The sequence below is a fragment of the Chelon labrosus genome (genome assembly GCF_963514085.1).
Source record: "Chelon labrosus genome assembly, chromosome: 13".
In the NCBI taxonomy this organism is placed as follows: domain Eukaryota; kingdom Metazoa; phylum Chordata; class Actinopteri; order Mugiliformes; family Mugilidae; genus Chelon; species Chelon labrosus.
In genome coordinates this window covers 18383307-18406814 of record NC_140346.1, presented here as the reverse complement: position 1 = coordinate 18406814, position 23508 = coordinate 18383307, and the positions used below count along the sequence as shown (strand labels likewise).

The following is a 23508-nucleotide window of genomic DNA, read 5'->3' as shown; positions in this document are numbered from 1 at the left end:
ACAAAACAAACGTCAGTTTAATTTTCCACCGAAAACCAACAAGATCTAACAAACAAACGTCAGACGCGTGCGGCGCGGCGTGAGTGACGCACTCTGCCCGGGTAGCTCTGCAGGAATTTGATTTTCTCGTAGAGCTTGATGTTGTCTGCTCTCAGGCTGTCCAGTTCGTTCTGCAGGGCCTGCATGGTCTGCTGCATGGAGCGGTTCTCCTGCAGGAGTCAGAGGGAACAGAAGAGACGGGGGGGGGGGGGGGATTATTACTCCCGGAAAAAAAAAAAAAAAAAGACAGAAAAACAACAAGTCTGAGAGCATCAGAGAGAGACTGTGACTCACAGCTTCCAGCTCCTGGTTGCGGGAGCGGAACCTCTCCCTTTGGCTGGAGATGATGGAGAGCAGAGAGTCCATCTGGCCCTGAGGAAGCTCAGGATGAGGGCTCACGCCTGAACCTGCAGATAACACAGAGAGTACAGATAAACAACACAGGCCAAGATTCACTTCCTCTATTTAGATGTGTTGACTCAGCCAGGTGAGTACGGCCATGATTATCTCTTTTATTGCCAGTGTGCGGTCCAACTCCTGCAAACAAACCAAAGCTCTACTATTTTGACTGATCATGCAGTTGAATTACCGCCTTTCTTACGCTGTTCCAACATAAACTGAACAGTAGAAATGCCATGAAGGGGGATTTAGTGCAGGACAGTTATATTGGGAGGCATTTGTTTTCACCAGCGTACCTAATGAACTACGTGTTTAGTCATGTGGTGTCACCTCCACTAAAACAAATGCGTTTAAGTTTAGACATTACACACAAACATAAAAGCTGAGTGATTTAATCAGCGGTTAATTTGATGATTTCAACACAGGGACTGTTTTCTTCTGTCTTGCTTTGATATTTAGCCTTTTGTAAAACTTTTAGAGCAGATATTTAACGCCACCGAGCAGCCGCTTGAAATAAGTCTGATTCTATTAACTAGAAAGCGAACGTAAATTTACAGTTGAACGGCCTCAAGAGTTATTTTTAACTTCTTATTTGGATGAACGGGCATCTCCACTTACAAGAGAGCCTCTGCCAAAGTTAAATCCAGTTTCAGAACTGATTCTGTGCCCCTCTCAGTGGTTTGAAGAGAGCTGGATGCTATGTTTCAAATTAGTTGAGTTTTTAAACGTTAAACTCTTAATGAACCCTACTACTTCAACTTCTCTGCCTGTTTATTCATCACTATTTAATGACGCAGTGAATGAGTGAATGTTTTGGGAGAGAGCGTCTTGACTGAAAGCATTAAAAGTTAAATGCGTCAGAGAAAAGTGACCGTCAAGCTGCTCGTTGGCTTCAGTGTTACCAAACAGGACACAGCGTTCGTCTACGCCCGCGCTAATTCCCGCTTCTAATGTGCAATGACTGCGGTCATGTGAAGATTCTTATCCCACTGTGTTCAGACAAAGCCGCTTTATCGTCCTCCTTCGTTATCACACAAACGTCCGTGCAGCTGATGCATTATGTTGGCTATTTGGGGCAATTTAACGTTCAAATTTGCGCAAGGGGACATTTGAAAATAACTTTCTTTATTCTAAAGATTAAATTAAAGCTTTAAATTTAAACGCAGAAAATTCAATGTATTATATCACTTAAAATAAATATACTTTGAGTTGTGTGGTTTTTTTTTTTCTTTGCGTCGTTGCCTCTTGCTAACTTTTTTTTTTGATGACGTACCAGTGAACATCGCAGAGGCCTCTTTGATCGGGTCTGGAATGTTCCCCATGTTGCTGAACTCTGACCCGTCCGCGTCGGGGCGGGGCAGGGAGGACATGGCCTGAATGGTGCTCAGGTCGTGCTCCAGCTTCAGGATCAGCTCCTTCTGCTCGGCGCTGGTGCGCACCGCAGCCGAAAACTCCACCTGCAGATCCGCGTAACGGCCTGTCGAGGAGCAAAAACACGATTATTTGAAAACCATCTTTTTTTTTTTGTTTTCTTCAGATTTGATCTAGTAATTCCCAAAATAACTCACCTGTAGCAGCTGTAAATGGAAGAAGCAGTCCAACATATCCCTGAAACCCCAATAAGTTGCCCCTCTATTTGTTTCTAACGCTCTTTCTCTGAGAATACTTATTCCACACAACCACACAAAGAAAAAAAACTAACACAGTACACTTTTAGTATTTGTATAAAAGAGATTTACTTCAATTATCACACCTAGGGTGCATGTGAATAATAATGATGATGATGAATCAAATGTCAATCATAACAAATACATTGTGAACGTTTCATACAGTGATATTGCTTTTCAATGTTGTAGAAGGGACTGTTTTACAGTGCTGAGAACAAACAACATGATACGTTTAGTAATAGAAAGATAAAGAAACAATGATACATGAGGAAAAACGAGAGGGAGGGATACCCCGAAGGAGAAAACGAAAAGCATCTCAGGAGTGACAGAAGTGCTGGGGGGAAACAACAACTTTCAGAACGAAAGAAAAAATAAAAAATTAAAACCATCCCTTTACAGTCATGCAGCCGTTTGTACTACAACACACACACATACGCGCACACTCACAAAAATAAGCAGTGGGAGAAGTTATGAGAATTATTACTTCCACGTTGTTGATGACGGGTTGGGGAGAAGAAAAAAAAATAAAAATCATCTAAAAACACTCTGAACTTGCTAAAGCCTCAACAAGCATCTTAAAGCTTTCCAAAAGGGAGAGCGGGGGTGAAGATCTCCCCAGGTCATTTGGTTGTCAGACTACACTGTGGTTTTAAGCTATGGGTGAACTGAAGCAACGACACTAGGTAGCAATACACAGAAAACCGTCAGCAACCTCTCAACAGAAGTGGATAACTATTTCACTATTTGGCTTTTTGCTTCCTCTTTTAAGTCTTGCGATTATTGAAATGTTTGTCGCTCCAGAGTCCGTCTCTGGCTGTTAAAAATTGTACAGTTAAAAGCATGAGTTCATGAGGAAGTTTTAAGTTTTAAGACTTAAAAATTAGCTGGAGCCAATGTGAGAGAAAAAACAATAAAAGCATGCAAGTTAAGTGGAAGGGGGAGTTTAAAGGCTGAGTGTATTGTGCTGTATTATGTGTGTATGTATTACTGAGTGTGCTATGCATACAGCACCGCTGATTCAGAAAGTGTTTCCTTACAAAACCCACTTCATAAGATATATTTTAAAAGTATTACAAAAAACATCTGAGGTTTTTTTTCTTCTCTCTTTTTTTTTTTTTTCTTTTTCTTTTCTCTCTTTTCCTGAATATGGTGACCAGTGCTGCTGTTCGGGCTTCCATTACAACTAATATGTCAAATGAATAACCACTACTTCAACAGATCATACAGTAAAGCTTTACGACTTCAGAAAACATGATATGATATACAGCATCTGTTACACCTTTACAATGTTATTCAACAGTGTATAGAATCATCTGATTTAAATTTGTAGAAAAATATCTGTGGATCATGGAAAAGTCCTGAATCGTCCCTTCTCTCCTCCTGCCTTCAAAACAAAAGCATACTGTGACAATAAATGAATCGATAGCTACTTGACCGACCGTATTTACACGTCTCTTTTCCAAATAACCATTAGAATTGGCACGCGTCATTATCAATACCTGTAGTGCCGTTATTAATGTCACAGCAAACCTGACACAAACAGAAAAATACAAAATGCCCTATGAATAAATTCAGTGTTATTACAGTGTATGCTGTTTCTGCATGCTTCCTCCTTCATTCAATGCTCTGGCCTTTCGCTGCTAGTTTTATGTACAACGTAAGAAACGCATTGTGGGAAAACAACAAGACCCGGACTGAAACATGACCGCGGGTGAGTCATAAGAATGCGCAAGTTTGTTTTCTCCTGGTTCACTGCGCTCCAGCGATTATATACAACCCTCTCCAGGGGGGCTGAGGAAAAAAAGTGGGAAGAGCAACTTGCAGGTCAAAGTGACACTCCTTGCAGATGATCGTTTGAAAAGTTAATGCCGCAGTTTCTTCAAATTCCTGCCACGTCCTGGTCTCTTTGACGCCTGAGGTCTGTCATATATTCGTGAATATACGTTTAAACGTCTTCAGTGTCAAAACTACTGACAGGATCCGTATTTCTTTTCGCGCGGTGGCTCGAGATAGATTTACCGTGGAGCCCATAAAGTCCAGTTTCACACGCATTAATTCAACCTGCAAGTTGTTCTTTAAGTACCAATAGTCTATGAGAAATAAATTTGGATCAGGACTTTGGATTCATTATGAACAACGCGGGTGAAATCGTCAGATGACATCACTAGTTTGGTGCCCTGCTTGGCAGTTAAAGGCACAAATCTGATGATCTCACGTGGTTCAGGTGAGCTGATGGATCTGGCTATAAAATGGCTGATGGGTTAAGTGCTTATACTTTACAGTAGCTATTCATCTCCATAAAACACACTGTGGTTGTTCAGTCCACGCAGCCCAGCAGAAGGCGGTACTCCTTCAGCGTGCCGCAGAAGACAGATGTCTCACATCAGTCGTCCACAGGAAGAGCCAAAGTTTTGAGAATTTTTTTTTCTTTTTCTTTTTTTTTTCTTTTTTAACAATTAACAGACACATTAGGAAAATCCAATTTTAACTAATGCATCGCAACGCAGTGCAACGACGTTATCAGTACCTTTTGACAGGCTGCCAATGTATCCGGATGTACATTCAGGGAAAAGGCGAGGCTTAAGGATGGACTGAGGAGATTAGAAACTCAAACAGGCGGGTTACTCGGAATATCTACAACTGTACAGGACAACGGCCCTTTCTGTCACACAGTCATTTGTAGTTTGAAGTAAGAGTTTGCTGGATAGGAATACAGTTTCTTCTGTAGAAAACATGGGTACAGCTGTCTTATGTTTTAATTTTTAGTGTTCGGGTGCGGATAAGAGTCTGTGCTTGGTTTACAACCACTTTTTAAAAAAAGGCATACACTTCCCAGAATTCCTGGGATCGTACTCTGTTGTAGTGTTTACAGACCCTGTCCTAGGTTAAGTCTTAAAAAGATCCTAATAAGTGCTTCGTTACTAACTGCAATAGAAATTCTGCATAATCATAGGCTGGCTATCTCTGCTCAATCTGGCGTAGCACACCTGCTAGCTGGTACACTTCTCTAATCTCAATTTGGCAGATATGACCTCTTTCAAGTTAACATGTGTTCTCAGGTTTAGGTAATTTCGTTTGACCTATTTGACAAACTGTATCAATTTGGACCAGTTAATTACGTTAATGTGATTAATGAGCGGGCGAAGTCTATCTAATGAAAGCTGCATGCCCTGCCGAGCGTTAGTGTTGGGCTTGCCCAGGAAGAAAAACAAAAAAACAAAACAAAACAAAAAAAAAAAAAACAATATTGGAGAATAGAAAACAGAAACAGAGATATGCTATCATATATCCACTGATCTTGATATGTCCTTTGATTCTCTAGCTAGCAGTTTAAGAGCATAACAGTTGTGGTAAGAGCTTTATGCTTACGGGAGCATGAACTGTAGCAAACACATTATTTTTTTTTTTCTCTCAAAGCTATTGAAATGACGCTAAACTTTAGGATTCATGAATATACAAACAAATGAGAACTAGTACATCTTTGTAAATATTAACCAATACTGCCGGCAGTCTATAACGTCTAATAAAAATGTTACTTGCCCTCAGGAACAGTATAATCCCTTAAAAAATAGACAACTCAAATGATAAGACATTAAATGAAAAATACAGCACCTATAAATAAGCAGAATAAAAACCAAACTATAAATGCAAAATAGCAATAAAACCAAAGCTACAGTAAATCATAGTATTACACTACTTTGTGAGAAGATTAATGTAATGGTAACGCATCAAACAGCTTAAAGAAGGGTGTCAGTTGTGCACTAGTAGTGTGTGCAAGTAGATACGAAATATGACCCCACTCATAGGAAACACTGAACGCTCCTCAATCTCGCACACTCGTGCACACGCATGTATTGACAGGCATGCGTGCACGTGCATCCACGCAAACTCACACACACACACACACGAAGGGGAGGCAGTGGGCTGACAGGCACTGAGGGCTTGTGTGGGACAGGGAGGAGGTGATATGCCTTATAATTTTGTAGTGTATACAGTAGAATTCAATGCAAAAGACGTACATCCCTGGATACAGGATAGACTGGAGGAGAGTGGTAACTACTCACACCAGGGTTGGGGTGAATTCACTTTAGACGCACACATCGATCAAGTTCCGTACGCTGCAGGTTCATTTGCCGAAACCCATTTTGTTTTTTTTCAGTCAACAATTTCATCACTGACAATGTACTTCTAAAAATTTCATTCTGAGTGAATTGACCTCGACCCTGACTTACATGCAGGCAAGTACAAATGCACACAAGACGCACAAACACACACACACACACACACACACACTCTTCCTGATTTGGCCTATAAAAAGATGTGTGTTCGTGAACAGAGAAAAATTGTCGGTGGTGCAGACGCGCGCACACACACACATACATTACACACACACACACACACACACACACACACCCAGCAGGTCCAGTGCTGGGCAACGCTGTGACGTGCACAACCTAAAACAACAAGAGACACGTATAGTATCACCATGTCAGACAGCTACAGTACTACGTGAATTCATCGTATTGTATTTCAACAATGCAGTATTACTCCATTCTAATTTGCTTTGTATTTTTTTTTTTTTTTAAAACAGTAACTTGTTATTCTCTTATTTTCTTATTTTGTACTAATTAAAAATGCTTCCTAAAATTCCCTATTTTGTACTCTTTAGAGTCAAAAGACTGTGCAATCTCTTATTGGCAACCAAATTGCAATATTTAAAAAAAAAAGAGATCATCCTTCATCCTAAAAAGAAGGTTTTAAGGAGGCAAAAAGAGGGTTCCTTCCTTCCTTCCTTCCTCTTCAGATGAGTGCGTGTGTTTGTGAGGAATTACAGATCCTTCTGGCCATCACATGGCTGTCAGCAGGATAGGATATGGGACACAACAGGTCAAAGTTCATCTTTCTTACATCAGTAACCATGGCAGCTCAGCCGGCAGGCCTTCCACTACCCTCTTAAGAGTGTAGGAGTGAGATAAAAAAGAAAACATGCTGCCATCGAGAAGAGAACACACACATACACACCATATTTTTTTTTTTTTTTTGGGTGTGTATATACGCACACACGTACACAGGTGCACACTGACACAATCCCCTAACATACAAACACACACACACACACACACACACACGCAGTGAGTGAAAAAGGCAAAGGGTTTGTAACAGTCACTCTACAGTGTGAAAAATGAGGCGTCTCACTGAGTGAGGGGAGGTTTGTGGACACTTGGGAGGTGAGAAGAAGAGCGGAAAAAATCTCCTTTAAGAAAGTGAGAGTTCTTGTAAGAGAGTTCCTGTCTCTATCTATCATCTATCAGTGTCTATCACTGTGACAGCTGCTGTGTCAGGCCTTGCCTGTGTTACTGAGTCCGGGTTTCAACCCCAGCTGCGGGTCAGACCCCCAGCTCAGGACTAACCAGTCTGGTGCACCAGTGGCTGGTGATAGGGGAGGTACAGCAGGGCCAGAGGCCAGCAGGACGGCTAAGTGCTTTTCTCAGTACAAAAACAAAACTCAGTTTTAAAAAAAAGGAGAGACACTTAAGTTCTCTTAATTTGTTCTTCTATGTATTCAGTAAATCTTCTTTTAAGGGTTTTGCCAACCACTCTTTGTTTCTTTCCTCTTTCTGGAAAGCTTCTATGTAATAAAAATGGCTGCTGAGCTTGACTTTGGCTGTGTCCACTCTCCAACTGGAACAGAGCAGGAGGGGTCCAAGGTTAGAGGTCGTGAGGTTATGAGACGAGAGGGATGAAGGATGGTCAGGGGGAGCTAGAACTCCCACTCTGAGGGATCCTCTTTGCTGGCAGCCTTCTCCAGCCTGTGGATGATGTTATTGAGATTGGCTGCTTTCTTCTTGCGCAGATTGTTGTCCCTGGGGTTTCTGGTGGGGCCAGCGGCTGGGACATTAGTACTAGAGGCAGAGCTACTGGAGGACGCCTCCGTGAGGCTGAAGAGCCCCAGTCCACCGTGTCCACAGCTGGAGCCTGGCCCGACTAAGCCTGAGGTGGTGCAGTCTAACTGGACAGGGGAATTATTAGAGCCCCCTGCCTCAGACTCAGCCTCCATGTCGTGGTCTTTGAATGCTCCTCTGTGATCCTCCAGGCCAATGCCCAGTCCCTGGCGTGTCTCCATTGTTCCCTCAGATTCTGTCCCATCACAGCTGTCCCCCTCTCCTGATTTGGACCCACGGAGGGAAGGAGATCCTCCCTCACTACCAGGCCCCATGCCCCCAGCTGCTTGGATCTCCTCTATGAAGAGCTCTCGCCGGATACGTGACCTAACAGAGAAAGATGAGTTCAGTCATACTTGCAATTCAGCTTGAATTATAACCTTCTTAAACTCATCATACTGGCCATTCACTCATCAAAATATAGTGTGATTTGACACATTTGAATGTAAAAAGGTTTTATAGAGATATTTTTAGGAATGACAAACAAAATGATCAATTTGAGAATAGCATAGCGTTGCAAGCACTAGTCAGCTACAGGCATCAGTAGATCACTAGTCAAGTGCATCTGTTTTCTGACCTGTAATTATGGAACCAGTTGATAACAGTACTGGTCTTTAGGTTGAGCTGAGAGGCCAGCTCCTCAATGGTTTTCGGGGAAGGATAGGGCTTCTGCTGGTAAGCTCTTTTCAGGGCCTCCTTCTCCTCAGGACCCAACACCACCCTGGGCTTCTTCAGATGCTGCTGCCCCGGGCTCTGGGAGCCCTGCACGTACTCTGGCCCTATGAGGCCCGGGTCCACAGAATGGCCATCACTCAAGGAGCTCAGCCGCCTCTTCATGTAAGCTGGGCAGAGACACAAAAACAAGAGGAGAAGATCAGTACTCCAGAAAATGGTACATGGTAGCAGCAATAGGAAAAACTAGAAATTGTGACTTGTAATGTGGAATTGTGAGGAATAAGTGTTAAGAGAATGTACTCCATGCATGTACAGCTTAAAAAACAAACAAGCAATCCTTAAATCTATCTTCGATTTATCTGCCAACCAGTCAGGAACAGGGGAGTCATTTCTCTTCTCACTGCAGCACTGTGAACCTGCTGTAAAATGACGTCTCCACACTGCTGACGTTATTCATTTTTGTTTTTGTCAAATTTTAACACAGTGTCCATAATGATACACAGACCTTTGGCATGGGCAGCAGAGATTCAGAGAAATGGTGGCGAAGAAAAGTGGCCATAAAAGTAGACTAAGATCCCGGTAGGACATACGGAGGCATTTTCAAACCCTGCCAGCTCCTTCATCAACCACTAGATGGTGCTCTCGTCTTTCTCCCCAACACCAACAATGAATGCATCTCTTCCATTTTACAGCAAACAAGCAGAACTATTCACTCCGGGCACCAGGAGCTGAAAATGAACAGCTCATGGCAGCTTCGCATGAGGCTGACATTTTCCCAACCCCAATACACGCTGCCAGATATATTAGTGTTGCAGGGAAAAACCCCTCAGAGCAAGGTTAGGCCACTCTGAAAGTTGCGCGCCGCCTCGCAGGCTTGTACCACGAGGGTGAGAGGTCAAATACGGTTACTCTAGACTAGACTCCATGTCTTTCCTCTGGGCTCTGCTAGTGGCCAGGACTATTGCCCATTGCAATTTGGATGCATTACATTTGGTCAATAATCTAAAACGAAGTTGAATGCAGAGTAGACCCCACGAGTCCACTGCCTAAACACACACAAGCTAAAGTTCAGCTTTGGCTCTGCCCTGATTTGAGATATCAGGAGAGTAAACTGAGCCTGGATGGTTGCACCCACAAGCAGGTTCAAATATCCATCCTCCCCAGACAGAGAGCTTCAAATGGGCAGTTAGGGGTCACTATGATGCAGCTAGGAGGAGGGGTGGGGCTACTGGCTTTGCCGATTCTCTTGCAAACAGAGGAGAACGCAGAATGATGGAGTGATATAGTCAGCTAAGGGCTGACAAATAATAAAAATACGAGCTTATAGACACTGATGATTATTATGATGATGACGATGATGAAGAGGAGTGCTGATGACTGTGAGTAAGCAGGCCCCCGGCGGTCCCCTAGCTGTCACATCGAATACAGTACATGATGTCTGCAGTCCTGATTGGTACTGACATCACACCAAGATGACTGTGATATGCACAACATGCTCTGCTGTCCTGCACAAAGGATATTGTTTGTGCAGATGTGCATGTGTAATTCAAAGGCTGCTGCTTGTGTTTTTTTCCCCAAGTATTTATAAAATAAGTGCATGCTTAAGCAGATAACATTAAGGTATATCTGCAAGCTTTTTCTTTATTACTCCTGACGGCAGAAGGCACGCTTGCGCGCTGTGCTGTGTTGTGTGTGCACGTATTTCTACTGTGCGAGCTTTTGTTGCACACCTTTCTTCTCCAGGCGTTTCATGTCCATGAGTTTCTCCACACTGTGTGGGTCCTGGAGCCAGAGTTGCATACGGACAAAGGGCTCCCGACCCTTCAGGCTCAACTTGTGCCAGGGTTTGGGCCTGGCCAGCAGGTCTGAGACAGAACCTTGAGTCAGACCCAGGATAGTCTCCCCAAACAGGCGCTGACCTGATTAGACAAGAGAAAGGAGAACATATGGTAATTTCAGAGAACTGATTCAACGGCTGGATAATTCATTAATAGGGAAGGATGTGAAAGGGGAAGACTAAAACCACACACCAAAGAGAAAATACTCTTGTTTCTCACCAAGGTTATTATCAGTTAGCACCTCCTTAACCTTCTTGGTGATGGCGTAAGTGTCAAGCTCAGGAGACATTGCGACCATCTCCTGGATGCTGAGACCCGAGTGACCTGGTACAGGCAGCGGGGTGCCAGGCTGAGACTCTCCACCTGAAGGATCTTCAGACGGAGGTTTGAGACAGGAGGACTGTGAAGCGAGTGGATCCCCACTGAGACCATTGATAGACTCCTCAGCTGAACTGAGGGGGGACTCTGGAGCGGGGCTGCAGCTTGCTGATGTCTTGGGAGTACCCTCTGCTTGAGCAGAACAGACAGGGTGAGAAAAGACCACACAGGTTAGGTGACATGTCACTGTGTGAGAAAACACAGTTTCATCTCCGCTCCCTGCTGAGTTCGGGAGGGACTTCAGTCACACTACATCAACTAATTTAACTCCTGTTAAACAAACAGCAAAGGTGCTTAAGTTTTCAGTTTGAGGCTTTTTTGGCTTCCTCCTCCTATTCCTTCATCTCCCTGTCTCTGTCTGTGTAGTACTGCTGTGCAGCTCAGCAGGCTGGAAGAGAGCAGTCATGAGGAGCTGTCAGTGTACATTAGCTGCTGTTTACACCCCCAGAGAGAAAAAGAGACACACACACACGCACACACACACACACACACAGAGCTGCCATCTGGCGCTGCAACACTAACTTGTCTATGACATGACAAACCAGCAGCTTGCTGGCTGACACTGCCATAGCACTGGGGATGGGGGGGGGGGGGGGGGTGGTGGGAGGAGAAGGGAGGAGGGATGGTGGTGGGTGGGAGGGAAGCGGAGAGGATGGGTGGGGTGAGTGACAGACTGACAGTAACAACTAGCCACTAGCTCTAATCAGGCTTTCAGAGTAATGCTCTAGCCCACGGAGCACGGCTGTATGAATCCGTATACTGTGTGTGTGTGTGTGTGTGTGTGTGTGTGTGTGTGTGTGTGTGTGTGTGTGTGTGTGTGTGTGTGTGTGTGTGTGTGTGTGTGATTTGTTTACCTTGGTTCTGAGCTTGCTGGATGTGTGTGTTTTGCCCCTGGTCTCCATTGAGCCACGGCTGCATGCGGAGGTATGGCTCTCTGCTCCTCTGGTTCAACTTGTTCCACGGTTTGTGTCGAGACAGGCTATCACTCAATATTCCCTAAAACACACACAGAGAGACAGTCATGCAACCAATCGAAAAAACCTGAGCATTGAAACTCTGAAAAGGACAGAAAATGGACAAACGTGTTTTTCCTCCTCTTTCACCTCTTTTGAGTCTTCCTGGTTGTGGTTCTCCTCTACGGTGTGGCTGGACATGGTCCTCCGGGGGTCCGAATGCATGTTGCTCCACCACTGCTCTCTCCAGTAACCCAATCCTCCAGCACTCCCGGATCGGCCCGAAACCTCGGAGCTCCGACCCAGCCTGAGAGCTCCGTCAACAGACAAGTCCATCCCTGAAGAAGCCCGGCCCTCTCTCTTCACACCGGAGCTGAAGTCCAGGACTGGAGACGGGGATGAGGGCGAGGACAAGAGGGAGCTGGTAGGCTTCTTGAGGGAGAGCGCCAGGGGATTGTAAGGGGGGAGGGGTGCGGTGAGTGGAGAGTTCACAAGGTCCCTGTGAGTTAGTGACAATGATGAGGAAGAGGAAGATGAGGCTTTGAGGATGGGCTCCAGTACAGCTTGTTGGGCCTCCATCTCTCTACGAGCTTGCTCTAAGATGGAGCGAATGGCTTCGTCCGATCCGCCGCCCCCTCCGCTTCCTACTATGCCTCCGCTCCCGCCTTTAAGTCCTGTATATGACGGTTGAGCATGGGACAGGTCTATTGAGGGAGGAGAAAAGGGCCATCATGAGAGACAGGCACAGCCATGATGTAAAATCTGCTCTGCTCAGACTACTCTGGAGGGATGAGAAAAACAAACCACAACTCACCAGCTTTCTGCACCTGCAGCTCTCTTTTGGCTTGTTCCAGTATAGACTTGATAGCTTCATCTGAACCTGCCTCAGGGGTACGGACACGAGCAGTAATGTTACCTGGAAGGAGAAGAAGGGGGAACGGGAGGAGATAAAATATCTTGTCAGATTAAAAAGCAAGATAACCAACAGAGAAGATGAATAGAACAATAACAAAGCCTATAAGGACATCAAATAATTACAACATAGCACAGCACAGAGAACAACATTCCCACCACTGAGCTACAAGGCAACTACACTGGAGGGATTGTCATAATTTCTCTGGTCCCTCTGGAGCTCACACATGCACACGTGCTACAGGGTTCGTACAGTAAATGCTCCCCGCAGAATAACAACTACCAATAAAATCCCTAAATACACATGCTGGCTTTTTCCTTTGACGCAAGTCACTGAAACTGTGTGGTTACCTTCAAGGCACATTTATATCTGTATGCCTGCCCCCAATTAATAATCAGCAACGCACACGCTCACACACACGCACACGTATACACACCACAGACACAGTTCACCCCAACACAAACATGCCACACAGACAGAACGTGCTGCAGTCTCTGTGCGTGTAAAGGGGACAGACCTGTGTGTGAAGCTGTATCGGAAAGGGTTCTCCGCTTCGGAACATCCTGAAACACTCGGCTAAGCTGGGGCTGGCCTGAGCCCTCTGTTAAAAACAATATACCACACACTATGTTACAGCACTTGTGTGTTGTTTTTTTTCCCCTTTTACAGCTAGACTATACGGTGCCTTACAATGCTCTGCAAATACAAGGCGTGTTTGTTCTAGCCAATGCACATTATATGCTACTATAAATGCATTGATCTTAACCATCTGTGGCCCCGGTAGGAATCAAACCTCTGCCTCTAACAGAAATATTAAAACCACTACAGAGACAGCCCAGGGAGGGATTCATTATATAACAGTAGCTTTCAAACAGGAGCACACTAACTGCAGCCGCAGTTTTAATATGAACTCACTCTGACTCGCTGGTATATTTTGTTACATGTTTTGTACCTCTGAGACCACCTTCAATCACAAATGTCCTGATGCGTTAAGAAAAGCAGGCCCTGGCTAATCGAATCTACCCGTAGTTAACAGTACCCCTGCCTTCCTCCTAGTTCCTACCGATCAATACTATTGATGTGTGAAAGGTTTCTGTATTGACCACAATAGCTAGGAGAGGCTCCTGGGATCAGTGCGTGACTAGGAACTCATTCAGGACACACAGGTGTGGCACAGAACGGGAGTTAGGAAAGAGGAGGAAAAATAAAAAGCTAGTCCATATTGACAAGCTAATCAATGGCTCTGTGCAGGGCTGCACACACACACATGCACACGCGCGCACACACACACGACAAACACACTCCCCCCCCCCCAAGCACAGACACATTAAAGAAACACAGACTAACCTCTCTGCCGTCCCTGGATGCTGCGCAGCGCGAGGATGTTCTGCTCATCGGCGAGGAACTGCCTCATCTTGTGGAAGGGCTCCTTCCCCCGGATCGTTAGCTTGTTCCACGGCTTTGGCCTGGCCAGGATCTCACTGACCGAACCCTGGGACAGTCCCAGCACATAGTGGCCAAACACACGCTGACCAATGTTGTGCTTGATCAGCTGCTCTTTCACCTGTCGAGCAATCTCTGCCGTGTCCATGTCCTCCCCATCCAAAACGCTCCCTGTGGTAGCGTCAGAGTGGCTGGGCGACGGGGATGGGGCGCTGCCAGCTGTACTGCTCCCGTTAACAGGAGCCATGTCTGGGCTGGCCGGAGGTGGCTGGGGGCTGCTGGCTGCCAGGGGGATGGCAGCAGACCCTGAGCCTGGGGTGGAGGTAGGGATGGAGCTGAGGGTTGGAGTGAAGGGGGTGAACAGTAGAGCCCCACTGGGGATTCCAGACGACTCCTGCAAGGCTTTCGAGTAGAAGGTCTGGAGCAGCTGCCGCTGAATGAGGGAGTTCAAAGCCATCTTACCACCCACCAGAGGGAACACAGGGGAGTAGAAGTCCTGTCCAATGCCCGTAGGAGTGAAGGGGTGCGTTTCGCTGCTGCTGGTGGTGGTGGCAGTGTTGTGGGGGTCCGTGTGAGTGCGAGACAGGGGCAGCTGAGAGGAGGAAGGAAGAGAGGGAGGGGGAGGAGGGGGCGAGGAAGAAGGGTCGCTGGGCACGGTCTCCTCCTTCGTTGTGGACTCTTCTGTCCCTTTTCGCCCGGCTGACCCTACAAGAAAGGTCAAACACACCATGCATTATGGGGGAGTCAACAAAAAAGGGGTTCCAAAACGAGAGAGAAAAAAAAAAAAAAAATAACAAATGTTGAAAGTTATCTTAATCAAGTCTTCTCCAAATTAGTGAACTTTGTTTTCCTTTTTTGCCAACCCCCCCAAGACAAAGTGCCCATGCATTTGTGATTTCAACCTTTCTTGTAAGCCACAGCCTGGAAGAAAAAAAAAGGACACACAAAACAATTGACACTGCGCCACTTAGGCAGATTAGCTTGGCCCAGGGCTCAGTCTCTGTTTCACGTTCTCGCAGGCAAGGTAGAAGTAAAGGGACAGAGTAAAAAGATGTCCTTAGATAGCCAATACACCATGCGAGTCCTCCTCCATGCTGCAGCGGCGTGTTCTTACACACAGATTTTACTCCTTTGCAGAGGCAGTATCATAGTCTTTAGTGCGTAAAGAAATACATCCGAGTTAAAAAAAAAAAAAAAAAAAGAGCAATAAAACTCTTTTGAAAACAATTTTATGGCTGAACAGAAAACAGATGCATGTCACCAGAAACAGACGCCGTAGAACTCTGCCGACTCCGAGCAAAGACCTTATTTTCCTTCTTTAAGTATAACTAATTATGAGTGAACTGATTCAATTTTAACATCCACCAGAACAAATATAGACATAAACTATATTTCCTCAGTCTTGTAACTCATAGTATCCATCTTGGTGATGAGTGCTGGGAGAAATATTCTTCTAATGCATAACCATTGAAATTTAACATGATTGAGTAAGACAGTAAGCTCCCCTTACTGTGAATGTTAATCAATTCAAAGCTATTCAACTATTCAAGCCTAAAGCCATGACATTTCAAACCCATAAACACTGTTGCGGAGGGGAAGAGTCCTGGTGTAGGAGGTGTATTATGGTGTCCTCATTCTTGTGTGATGCAGTTTTGTTACCGTTCAGGTTGACCTCCTGTTGGGTTATTTACAAGATGCCACAGATGCATTTTCCTCTGCTCAGTGAAGTGTGGACGACAACATGTTTGCACTACGATAAAGTTTTGCATGTGTTTTGAATTTTCAACCAACACAACCGTACGAAGCACCCAGCAGTGCAAATAATTCACATTCACCCGACGTTAAGTATTCTCAGAGAAAAAGACTAAACGTGCACGCGTACATGTATGCACTTCCCCCGACTCAGTCTCTACGTTCCCGCTTAGCCTTACCTGCACCTAGATCCCCCATATGTCTTCCCCACATACGTTTGGACTGAAGCTGCAAAAGTTTTGGTAAGACAGCCTATCCAGCGTTGATGAATCTAGCCCTTACAGTAAACTTTCATTTGGGCAGACTTACCGCTCAGCTCAGTGTTGGCGATGCGCAGAGCGGCGCTCTCTGATTGAAGACCACGGTTCCTCTCCAGCAACAGCACCTCCAGGGATTTGGATGAGTCCTGCTGGAGAAAGAAAAGGTTGATTGAAGATCAAAATTGCAGACTTTATGAAATAACTTTCTCCATGCTGCCCGCTTCAGATGTTCCAGTTTACTCATCTTTTCATCACTTTTGTTTGATCAATGACTTAATTAGTGCAACATTACGTCTGCAGGCCAGTGTTCAGTGTCAGTAATATCTCTTCCGTACCTGCACGGCGTCAGATGTCCCAAACTCCATAGCCTTGAGGATACTGAAGAAACAAAGACAACAATCATGAACCCACGTCTACCATGTAGCACGCAAGCCTCTCTGTCTCTTTAAGGGCAAAGAAGGGACAGAGGGTCAAGGACAAAAAGAGACACAATATAAAGCTACAGATGTACAAGCTTCACCTTTGTAAGGGCCCTCAATTGAGTTATACAACTTAAATGAAGACACGCATCTTGTTTAACATTGTTAAAGACATCAAACATGCAATAAATAGATCTGGGCTGGACAAACGCACACACGCACGGACAAACTGTGTTTACTCCTCACCTCAGCTCCTTCTTCACCTCCTCATAGTCAGCTTGCTTCTGCAGTTTCTCCTCCAGTTCCTGTAAAGATGTGAAAATGAATAAAACGACAGAAGACGGCCTTGGATCTTTGTGTTGTGCATTTATTTCAGTGACTTAGCTCTAGAAAACAAAACAAAACAAAAAGGTGAGTAAATGTGTGTGACTAATGGCTACGACGGCTAAAAGTAAATGTCGGTACCTTAAGAACTGCCGACTTGCTGCTAAGCTGCTGCTCCAGCTGTGTGATCTGGGAGCTGGTGGTCTCTCGGAGTTTGGTCAGGCTGGCCTGCAGTCTCTGGACATCCTCCACCAGCTGGGCAGTCTCCCTTTCTTTGGCCCTGAGCTCCGCCTCCAGACTAGAGTTGGATGCCACCTCCGCCGCCTGTTCCTAAAGGCCAGATAGGTCAGCATTTTAATTTAAGGAGCCAAGTGAAAACCTAAATGTTTTTATGAATCCACCCATACAAGATTCAGATACATTCAATTAATCATGAAGAGGCATTCAACGCCAAACAAGAACTGATCAGTATTGATCATCCCTTTGAAAGGCCTGCTCTTACAGATAAATAATCAAAGGTAATTCATCAGTCAGTTACAACCACCCAGCAGTGAGAGGAGGTCGGTCTTTAAGTTAAGTCTTATTTTCAATAAAATCACTTAATCAATACAATCATTTCTATTTTCTGTTAATCAATGCACAAATCACTTTGCAACAAGTCACTGGCGTCACTGGAAAGCATTACCAGTGACGCCAGTGCCTGACCTTTAATATCTACGGCTACAGAGATCAGTAAACCAAAGCTTTAATCAACCAATCACTGGCAGCATAAAAAGGCCAAGCTGATCTTTAGCCTATCAATAGCTCAGCCATCCAGTGAATCATTAAAATGTGTTACCGTGTCGGTGTCGGCCTTGGCCGGGCTGCTGAGCTGCAGGGATTGGTTACTCAAGGACAGCTGCTCTCTGAGCGACTCTGCCTCTCTCTGAGCTGCTTCTGCTCGCTGGAAGGAAACGGAGAAAAAGTTAAAGGAAAATCCTGCAATTGGAGGTTCTGACGGTGTCAAAGACGGTTCACTCTGGTGGACACACTTTCCCTCAATATGTAGTCTCAATTTTCCACTAGCCCTGGAAAAAACTATTTAAGAGATGCAGATAAAGAAAGCGGAGTGACAGCATGAGAACAGTGAGACAAAGAAAGAAAAAGTTTCCGCGAAAAGTACATTCAAGCCCTGCAAAATCAGTCAGTTTAACGGCTGTTGAAGGATGTGGTCTCTGAGAGGTAAGTTGTTTTTCAAAGGCTACAGCTAAATTTACTACACTGCATATGTGCAGGGCAATCAAATAGCAGGAAAAACTTTTCAAATAACACATCGTCTTCTGTCAGCCCACTGTCTGTTTGCATGAAAAGGAAGACAACCCCCTTGCAGCGTAAACAAAATATATCATACAGAGTGGGGGAGGGCTCAGAGGATGGAAACACGTAGGATGACAGCTTAGGCCGAGTATTGCCTTAATTAAAAATATTAAATTATTCTTGAGAATTGAGATGATACCCGCCACCTCGTATTCATAGCCAAAACCGCCATGTTCCATTTGGGACTCATCTGCAGCACTGGCCAACTTGCCATCATTAGGAGTTACAGGGAGCCGATTCCACAGTGTTCCTAATTGCAACCATATTGAGAGCTGTTATTGACTGGGCGGGAGTTGGACAGCTAGTTGCGAAAGAAAAACCCTGTTTTCCATTTTCTTGGTATAAAAGCGTATAAAAAGTCTGTGACTGAGCTGCAGGCCATGCTGTCACCCTGCGTAAACCTCAAATCAGAAGTGTGAATAGTGTGTGTGTTTGTGTGTGTGGCATTATGGTTGGAGCGTTAACCTTTGGGCTAATATTAACATTACATGCCTATGCTACCCCTTTAACCACAAATCATACTCTTGGGCTAATAATGAAAGTTAACAACAATGACATTAACAGATACCACAGGAATATTTACAGCGCGAGGGCAGAGGGCGCGCCGTGGGGCTTATTTCGGCTGGATGGGTTTAGTAGGTGTGTAATAAACATGTAAAACAAAAAGCAACCCTCACGGTGATAAGCAACCCATTATTTGTTTATATTTCATAGCCACTGAACAGAGGAGAAACCAGCCTGCCTCTCTGAGCAACAGGACTGCTCTTGTTCCTAATGAAGATTTAAATCTTAAACATAAAAGAGGCGCAAATTTACAGTGCCGTTTTTAGAAAAATAATTTCCTAAAAATGCTGGACACTTTAAAGTGGTTCAAACCGGAGTAAAGGCTGCATTTGTTGGGGGCCATTTTAAGCACAAGTTCAACTTAAAGCTATGCGCCGCCCATATTTAAGTTAATCAAGGAACATGTCACCTAGTGCAACTCATTTATTCATTTTTCGGAGGGAAAAATGTGGTGCACTAAGGCACAGACAGGATAATATATATCAGACTCTGTATAACTAGACAATACTTGTTAGAATTAATTAGGCTAGACTGTTTTAATCTAATTTTCTACAGTGTAAACACATTTTATTCCTAAGAAGCCCTTTAATTTGAACCACGTCAGCCCAGGAACTCATTTGCTTTTTTCTTTATTTTAACAATAAAACACGTGCAGCCTGCTGTGATTGATTGTGATTGCATTGTACTGAGCGGGTTACCTGATTGGCTCTTTCCAGGTCTGTCATCACCATCTCAATCTCATCGGCCCTGGGAGACAACATTTATTATTACTCCAGCAGAAAACACACAGATGATGCGACAGTGGCAGAAAGAGACGCACGGAAACACTGCAATTAAAACAAAGAATGGATAAATGAATGGATGAGTCCCGGGAAGAAAAGTACACGCGATTGTTCAGAGAGCGTACATTTAGAGGATGCCAGGGTCCATTAAGCTACTGTCTAAATATCACCTTAATCCATTGATTGTGAACTCCATAACCCAAACAGCTTGTATGTGTGCGTGCATACATGTATTTAAGAGCGCGTATGTGTGTGTGTGTGTGTGTTTGCGCGCACGCACATGTAAGCCCCTAAACCCAGGCCACACTAAAACAGAGGGATTACATTAATAGAGCTCTAAGTCCTAATACAGCAGACTAATCTGCTATGAAGCTGTGTGATTGTGTCTGACTAATGGTCTGGATGGAGGCCATGGTTCACCTCGCACTTGCTAGAGGTCAGACAGCAGGAACACATCCCCATAATACAACCTCTCATTGGACTCTGGTAAAATGGAGTAACCCCCGTTTCATGGCTGACGCGAACAACTATCACTTTTCTGTAGACAATGAGTTACGGAAGGAAACACTGCGCAAAAATCAACTGACACGCAATACTTACTAAGGTGAGTGCCAATGTAAATTCTGACCACATTTTAACATACGAGGAAGTGCAAAAAACACCGACCTCACGGGTGTTCAATGCCGTGCAAATATGCGTGCACCTTGATTTAAGACATTACTCGCGTAAGAATACACGAGCGGCACCGAGTGCAAAGACGGGAGCGCATATGTGCGCCGCGGCGTCCATTAAGACCTTTTGATTCCGCTGCAATCTTTTGATAGCGAACCCAATAACCCACGCAGCTTTTGTATTTGTGTGTCACAGTATGAGAAACAGTGTTATGTCCCATAGGCTTGAGTACTACTGATTTGAATGTGTTTAACAAAACAGACACAGTTGATATTAGGTCAACACTGTGCCACAGGCAATGCAGCAAAAAGAATCAGATGTGGGTGGGAGAGCTTTTCACTCTCCGCTTTTATTCTTTCCCGAACAGTTAAAAGGATCTAGTATGTATTTAAGCAACATAATAGTACACTACCTCAACAGCTTTTATCCTGTCTTAAGCTATAGTGTGCGGGACCCACGTGTGCACTCGGGCCACACGCTCCCCGCACACACAAATGTGAGGTCAGGGAGCCAACAAGCTAGAAAAGCTTGTAATGGAGAGCGTTTATGGGTAGTAATGCAACCCAAATACACCACCGCTCCTGCTCCAAATGTGATCATTTAATCAAAGTACAGATGCACAAAGTCTTCTTAAATAACCTTTGGATTTGGCTGTATTTGGGAATTATAAAGGCAAAGCTAGAGGCTGTGGGCCAAAGCAGATCACAGGGAAGGGATTTTCTGCATATCCTGATACAGTCGGTCGGTCGCTGGGCAGGGCAGGAGATGTCCATAGCAAGCCAATGCACCGAGTGGAATTAATTCATCAAACGCTGAACGGTAAAGGTCCTTCATAATGATCGAGCCCGAGATTTAAGCCACCCAAACTTATCTCCAAAAGCTTTAGCCATCAGCCACAGGGAGGAGCTATAGAGTAGATACACAACTGCAATGGAAAACGCGTGCAGGCACACCAACAACACACACTCTTTTGTACCATGAAAGCCAATGGGTGCACCCAGTGACATCAGTGAATACTGTAGGACTTCTGAAACAAGCCCAGAGCCTCTAAGCCCCTACTGTACTTCCTCCATCTCAGACAGGCCTTTTCATCTCTTATCGTCTTCTCTCTCTCTCTCTCTCTCTTGCTCCTCATTCAACCGCTCCTTTTCTTTTCCAACCCTCTGTCCGCCTCTATCCTTTCCCCTCCACCGTTCGCTTCCCAATGCCCTCCACTTTTTTCCCCCTTTCATCTTTCTTTCCCCTCCGCCACCACCCCCCTCTCTCATCCTTCGCCCTCTCTTCCTCTGCCTCTGTCCTCGGTGCCAGCAGGATATTCCCCTGATTTAGATTTTCATTTCCCCTCCTCTATCACACTCTTATCCCCTCTTCCTCGCTGAAGCCTCCAGCCCCTGGCTTGCTTTTTGCCCTCCAGCTTTCATCACTCCATTCCTTTTCTTTCCTTGGCTTTCTCCACATTGCGTTTTCACAGCGTGTTACCTTGGGGATTTCAAGGAGGCTTAAAAAGAAGCTAGCTGTGAGAGTGTGTCTGTGTGCGTGTGTGTTGTGCGCCATTTTGTGTTTGTGTGTGTAGCTTGAGGTGGACACAGGAAAGAAAGGCCCATTGACTGTTTCCTAATTAGAAGCGATTAAATGCTTTTTTTTTTTTTTTTTTTTTTTTTTTAAACGGTATCAAGAACTTTATATACAGATAACGTCGAACACAAACGTGCCGAGGAGCTTGCACAGACACACACACACACATAGCATCATGTGGGGCTGGGGATCAATATATCATTAATCTTTAACAGGGACTAAACGGGTAAAACGCGGCCGGCCAGACCCTCACAGCGCTGGCACAGAGAGGGGGCTGCGCTACATCTACAGGCCTGCCTCCTGCCGAAGCTCACACTCTCTGGGCACTGCAACATCGACTAAATTCTCAGTGAGTGTGTGTAAGTCCGTATGTGGGTTGGTGCGTATTTTAAAAGGCAGATTACCCAAATGCAGCAAGAGGATGGGGGGGATTTGTCACGCAATGTCCTCCTTAGTGAAAAGTTTAGAGCAAGTGTGTGCGCGGCGTGTGTCTGCTGCGCGCTTGTGCGAAAGCGCGCTTGATATGTGTGGCATCTGTGTTCTTCGCAGTGCCAAAATGTATGCAGTCGAAGGGTTAAAAGTTGTGTTCAGCCAAACACTGGCGATTTGCTCAGCCAAGCAGTAAACGGGGGAAGGACTCCAAGGACTGGGAGGGTGCAGGGTTAGAGAGGGTTTGTGTGTGCTTTAAAGCGTTGCATTAAAATTTCAGATCACAGCACGCCACACAGTCAAGGACCCTGACTGCCTCAGGCTCACGAGTGAGTGAGCGAGTGAGTTTGTGCGTACACTTGTGTGTGTGTGTGTGTATATGAGGGCATGTGTGGATGTGGGCGGGCATGTGTTTATTAGCTTCTGTAAGCAAATGGGGCCTCCTATAAGTGTCTTTTCAAAATGTGTTTTCTTCTGTTATAAAAGGAAGAGACAAGGACGGGGGGGAGGAGGAGGAGCGGGGGGGGGCTGCACTACTCCTCTGTTTTTTTTCTACAATGTAGTCATGGGTAAAGAAAATAAACAGGGAGGGCCTTCCGATAGACTATGAAACCTATTGATTAGTGCCATTACACCGCATGCGATGTCTTCCTGTGGCCTTTCCTCTCATACTCACAAACACACAGAGTGGTAGATAAAAGAAAGTGTGGGAGTGAGGGAGGCAGAAAAGACGAGCAAAAAAAAGTATTGTGAGGAAGACAGAGGTCGGATCGATCGGTTTTTAACAGCCAATCAATTTAACAACTCTGTTAATGGAGAGACACTGCGAGTTTGGGTAAATGGGGTCGGGGCGGGGGGTGGTGTGGGGCGCCTTAAAAGCCAAGTTGATACTTTGCCGTACTTTGTGTGTGCACGCAGGATGCCCTTGACCATTATATGAACAGATTTGGCCAAAGAGCTCAAGTGCGGAGGTAAATTCAATGTGTTTTTGCAGCACACCAATCATCAATAAAACACCGTGAAATGCTTAATTTTTCAGCTGAAGGCGGCTCTGGCTCCTGCTCCCGAAGCCTGAGGGAACGAGGAGTGTGAATGTCACAAAGTGCCACTTAACAGTGTGGAGTGCCG

At 45.1% G+C, this 23508-nt stretch overlaps 1 protein-coding gene across 3 annotated transcripts in view; it reads right to left on the bottom strand.

The window, feature by feature from the left end:
* Positions 1-1942: 1942 nt before the first annotated feature.
* LOC311498268 (homeobox protein cut-like 1) overlaps positions 1943-23508 on the bottom strand; it is a 55172-nt gene continuing 33606 nt past the window's right edge. The window contains exons 9-22 of one of the 3 annotated variants that reach the window (XM_084558794.1): positions 19621-19669; positions 17841-17945; positions 17144-17332; positions 16925-16983; positions 16595-16637; positions 16309-16408; positions 14152-14952; positions 12706-12807; positions 12042-12595; positions 11793-11934; positions 10780-11070; positions 10453-10641; positions 8625-8889; positions 1943-8374 (exon numbers count right to left, since the gene is read on the bottom strand). In XM_084558794.1, the coding sequence (XP_084414920.1) occupies positions 7867-8374; positions 8625-8889; positions 10453-10641; positions 10780-11070; positions 11793-11934; positions 12042-12595; positions 12706-12807; positions 14152-14952; positions 16309-16408; positions 16595-16637; positions 16925-16983; positions 17144-17332; positions 17841-17945; positions 19621-19669 (3397 nt within the window). In that variant the 3' untranslated portion in view covers positions 1943-7866. The remainder of the gene's footprint in view (positions 8375-8624; positions 8890-10452; positions 10642-10779; positions 11071-11792; positions 11935-12041; positions 12596-12705; positions 12808-14151; positions 14953-16308; positions 16409-16594; positions 16638-16924; positions 16984-17143; positions 17333-17840; positions 17946-19620; positions 19670-23508) is intronic. The other 2 variants (XM_084558795.1, XM_084558796.1) reach the window with 2 other exon arrangements.